This window comes from Carex rostrata, chromosome 27 (genome assembly GCF_964058835.1).
Source record: "Carex rostrata chromosome 27, lpCarRost1.2, whole genome shotgun sequence".
In the NCBI taxonomy this organism is placed as follows: Eukaryota; Viridiplantae; Streptophyta; class Magnoliopsida; order Poales; family Cyperaceae; genus Carex; species Carex rostrata.
The window spans coordinates 4169540-4172873 of NC_135944.1; the positions used below are offsets into that span (position 1 = coordinate 4169540).

Sequence of the window (3334 nt, forward strand, 5' to 3'; positions counted from 1 at the left end):
TAATTATGAAGCATATTATAGACCCAGTTGTTGTTAGGAAAAAACTTTTGGTTCTATGTGCTTGATAAAATCATGGCTGTTGTTTGTAGAAAGATGGCTGATGAAGTTTTCAGTTGATGCAGTTAAACAAAGTTAGTCATAGATTGCCATTGGAGAATGCTGATCATTATCGTATATATGCAAAGTGTACGGCTACCTTTGTTTATGAAAGTGGAAATAAAATTAAAGCTTGAATATAGGCCCAACTGAAAGCTTTCAAGATGGACAACTTACAATAATACTTATTACATAATCTTGCAGTACACACTGAGGTGTTGGATATGATGCTTATACATAAGCATTGACAACTGACTTCTGCTAATATTAGTATTACAACATGTATCTATAAATTGTTTACTAGCAACACATTTATTAAATCCAAACTTAAGTAAGATATGCAAATACAGTTTCATCAACCATTCACTGAATTATACAGTTGGATATGATGCGTACAAAGTAATGCCACATAGACCTCCATCCGAACCAATGTCACGTTGCATCTGCATGTACCCTGCCTCGCCCCAGTCTGAACCCCACGAGTTCTTGACTAGCCAGTAATTGGTCCCTGCAGATGAACCATAGCCAACGACTGCAACAGCATGGTCCAATTTGTTTCCACAATACCCTGTGAAGAGACCACCCTTATAGAATTGGAAATCCTTCCCAGAACCCTCTAGCGCTACCGAGACCGGCTGGTTTGCCACTGCATTTAGCAATGCTGCTTCACTGTTTTGCACCATTTGATAGCCGCTAATAATTTTTGCCACAAAATAAAAAATAATAAATGAATACCAATATAGATAACTTTTATATTAGGTGAAATTAGTATCTTTAAGTTAGAGGTATTAATAGGTTCAGACCTGATAGTTGCGGCAGAAGCAGACATTCTTTTGGAATTACAGAGCCCTTGTTTTTGGGTGTAAGGGTAATTGCTTTCAGTTGTGAGGCCTCCGTTTCTTATAACAAATTTGTAGGCCTCCTCCATGTTGCCACCTTGACATGAGCCCTTCCCAGTGCAATCCAGAACCTCCTGCTCTGACAAGGACATCAGCTGGCCGGTTTTTATTTTCACAATGCTTTCTATTACTGCCACTGACGAGAATGCCCAGCAAGATCCTTTGTATGAATTGAATTCAATTAGTTTAACTGAGGTTTATTCATTTTGGGTTATGATATTATTACTAACTTGGCCCAGCACTGGTGGGCACCATACTAATACCAGTTTGGTACTGATTGCTTCTTAGCCACTTAGGATTAGGTAAGCATAAATATATACTGAATTATAGGGCCACGAATATGAACTTTGTTCTGCTATGCTGAGTCATTTTTTTGTTCAGTCTTGTACGAGGATACACCAGTAGAAATAATATAATTTGGTTTCAACCAATGGCTTTTCTTATGATGGTCAGGAAGTAATCTTATTTGTTTAAAAACTTAACAGACGTTGCTATATGAAATTAAACACCAACAATATTAAAATTGATTACAACAGTATAGTTGGTAAGGAATAAGTCTGTGGAGAGGTGTTAAATGGTTATCGCGCACATACCACATTGGTATTGATTCTTGACCCCAGTAACTGCACCATGATCTCTCCAGTCCATTTCACTTGGCATATTATCTAGATTTGCATACGTAAAAGGTTGTTCCACCTTTGTTTCCTGTGAGACAAAATCAGAGAATATAAGTTATTCCTAGCTATTGCAAAGCCTGTTTCATGAAATGAGAGCAATGCTAAGTGATATCATGTAACAGTGTTTGCAAGCAATTAGTTGGTTCAACAAGCAGATTAGTGGTATGTAAGTACTTCATCTTTTCCATAGTAGAAAAAGCAAAAGGTTTGTCACTTGAGCAAAAGTAACTGATACAAATATAAGAGAATAGAAATCAAGCACCTCTTTTACCGCCGAAGGTTTTGGCTTAAAGCCAAGGTAGGAGGCCTTGAACTCTTCATTGGTCAAATCAGCAAACCGGTTCAGGCCAAGCCGGTACGTGCGGTTTCCTTCACGGTTGACGGATAGCACGTACTCAGCATTAGCCTGGAATATTTCAAAGCGGTGTGCCTTCTCTTCAGCATCTTTGTATACAAGCCCATATTGTGCCATCCATTTCTCGTATCGTGCTGACATAGGCATCTCAACGGTAGACAAATCAGTGGCAACAGTGAAGGATACAAAGGCAAGTAGTATTGCTACTAGCCATACACTTTGAGAAATGAAAGACATGGTTGGTTGATTTTGCTTATAGCTTCTGGTAAGGTGCTTGGTGTAGTTATCTTTGCAACAACTGAGATGGGGTATTTATAGATGAGTTTGTTTATGGGAGGGAATTTTTTAGGCAAATGGGACCGTATATAAGAGGGAATCATTTAACAATGACGAAAGATATCTCAACGCCCATTCATTGAAATGGTTTGCAATCAAAATGACGTACCTGTAAAAATAAACAATAAGATAAATACAGAAATTGACCACTAAAAGTGAAAAGATTATGCCTATATCTCATAATTTTCACTAAGCTCATTAGGACTTAAAACCTTTTATGTGCTTCTGTTACTTGGTTGAAAATAACATGGTTCATATAATTTAATTCAGTAGATTCATGTATTATTCTTTAAACATCTATAAACAACCAAAGTATATAAAAATGAAGTTGATCAATTTATTTTCTCTGTGTACAAAATATTTTGTGGAGCTAAGCTGTTAAGGTGTGAATTTCTTTGAAAGCTTCTAATTAATCCGTTTGATTGGTCTTACAAAAGTTGTATTTAAAATGTATAGTAGGGATGAAAAACTGGAAACTCTGTTTTGAAAAACCTTATCAATAGCAATTTGCTCTAGCAAATTGGGGACAGAAGAAATTCGAACGACACACAAGCTTAAAGTTACAAATGGTAATTTCAAATTGCAATAGAAATTAGCTTAAATTAAAAATTAGCTCTGCAAAATATTGGAGTCTAGTCAAGGAACATGGTGGTTTCTTCCAATCACAACATGTATTTTCCTTTTCTTTTTCTTTTTTTATGTTAGTACCTTGCCAGTCCAACTAGTAGAAGAGGACGAGCAGGAAGTGGTAGTGCTACGTACATCAAGAGGCAGAGGTTTTGTTTGAATAAGATTTTGATCGAGTGGTTCCTTTGATGCTTTCATATTGTCAGTAAATGTAGTTTACTGTTTTATTTAATTGGGTTGCTTGGTTTTTCTTTCATTAACCCTTTTAGTCATGCTGGGTTGCATAAAACTATTCAGATAGATGGTGTTGTTGAGGTGGTTTGGTGGCAGCTAGTAAATACAAT

At 36.5% G+C, this 3334-nt stretch overlaps 1 protein-coding gene across 1 annotated transcript; it reads right to left on the minus strand.

The window, feature by feature from the left end:
• Positions 1–236: 236 nt before the first annotated feature.
• LOC144545367 (senescence-specific cysteine protease SAG39-like) lies at positions 237–2316 on the minus strand. The gene is made up of 4 exons (XM_078293964.1): positions 1935–2316; positions 1589–1700; positions 900–1155; positions 237–789 (listed from the first exon to the last, which is right to left on the minus strand). Exons 1-4 carry the CDS (start codon positions 2262–2264, stop codon positions 468–470), a joined length of 1020 nt encoding a protein of 339 aa, XP_078150090.1. The 5' UTR covers positions 2265–2316; the 3' UTR covers positions 237–467.
• Positions 2317–3334: the final 1018 nt, after the last annotated feature.

Coding starts and splice junctions, on each gene's coding strand:
- LOC144545367 (XM_078293964.1), bottom strand. CDS start 2,264: ATGTCTTTCATTTCTCAAAGTGTATGGCTAGTAGCAATACTACTTGCC. Junction 1,156..1,588: donor CAAGAATCAATACCAATGTG/GTATGTGCGCGA, acceptor ATTCATACAAAG/GATCTTGCTGGGCATTCTCG. Junction 790..899: donor GCTTCTGCCGCAACTATCAG/GTCTGAACCTAT, acceptor AAAAATTATTAG/CGGCTATCAAATGGTGCAAA.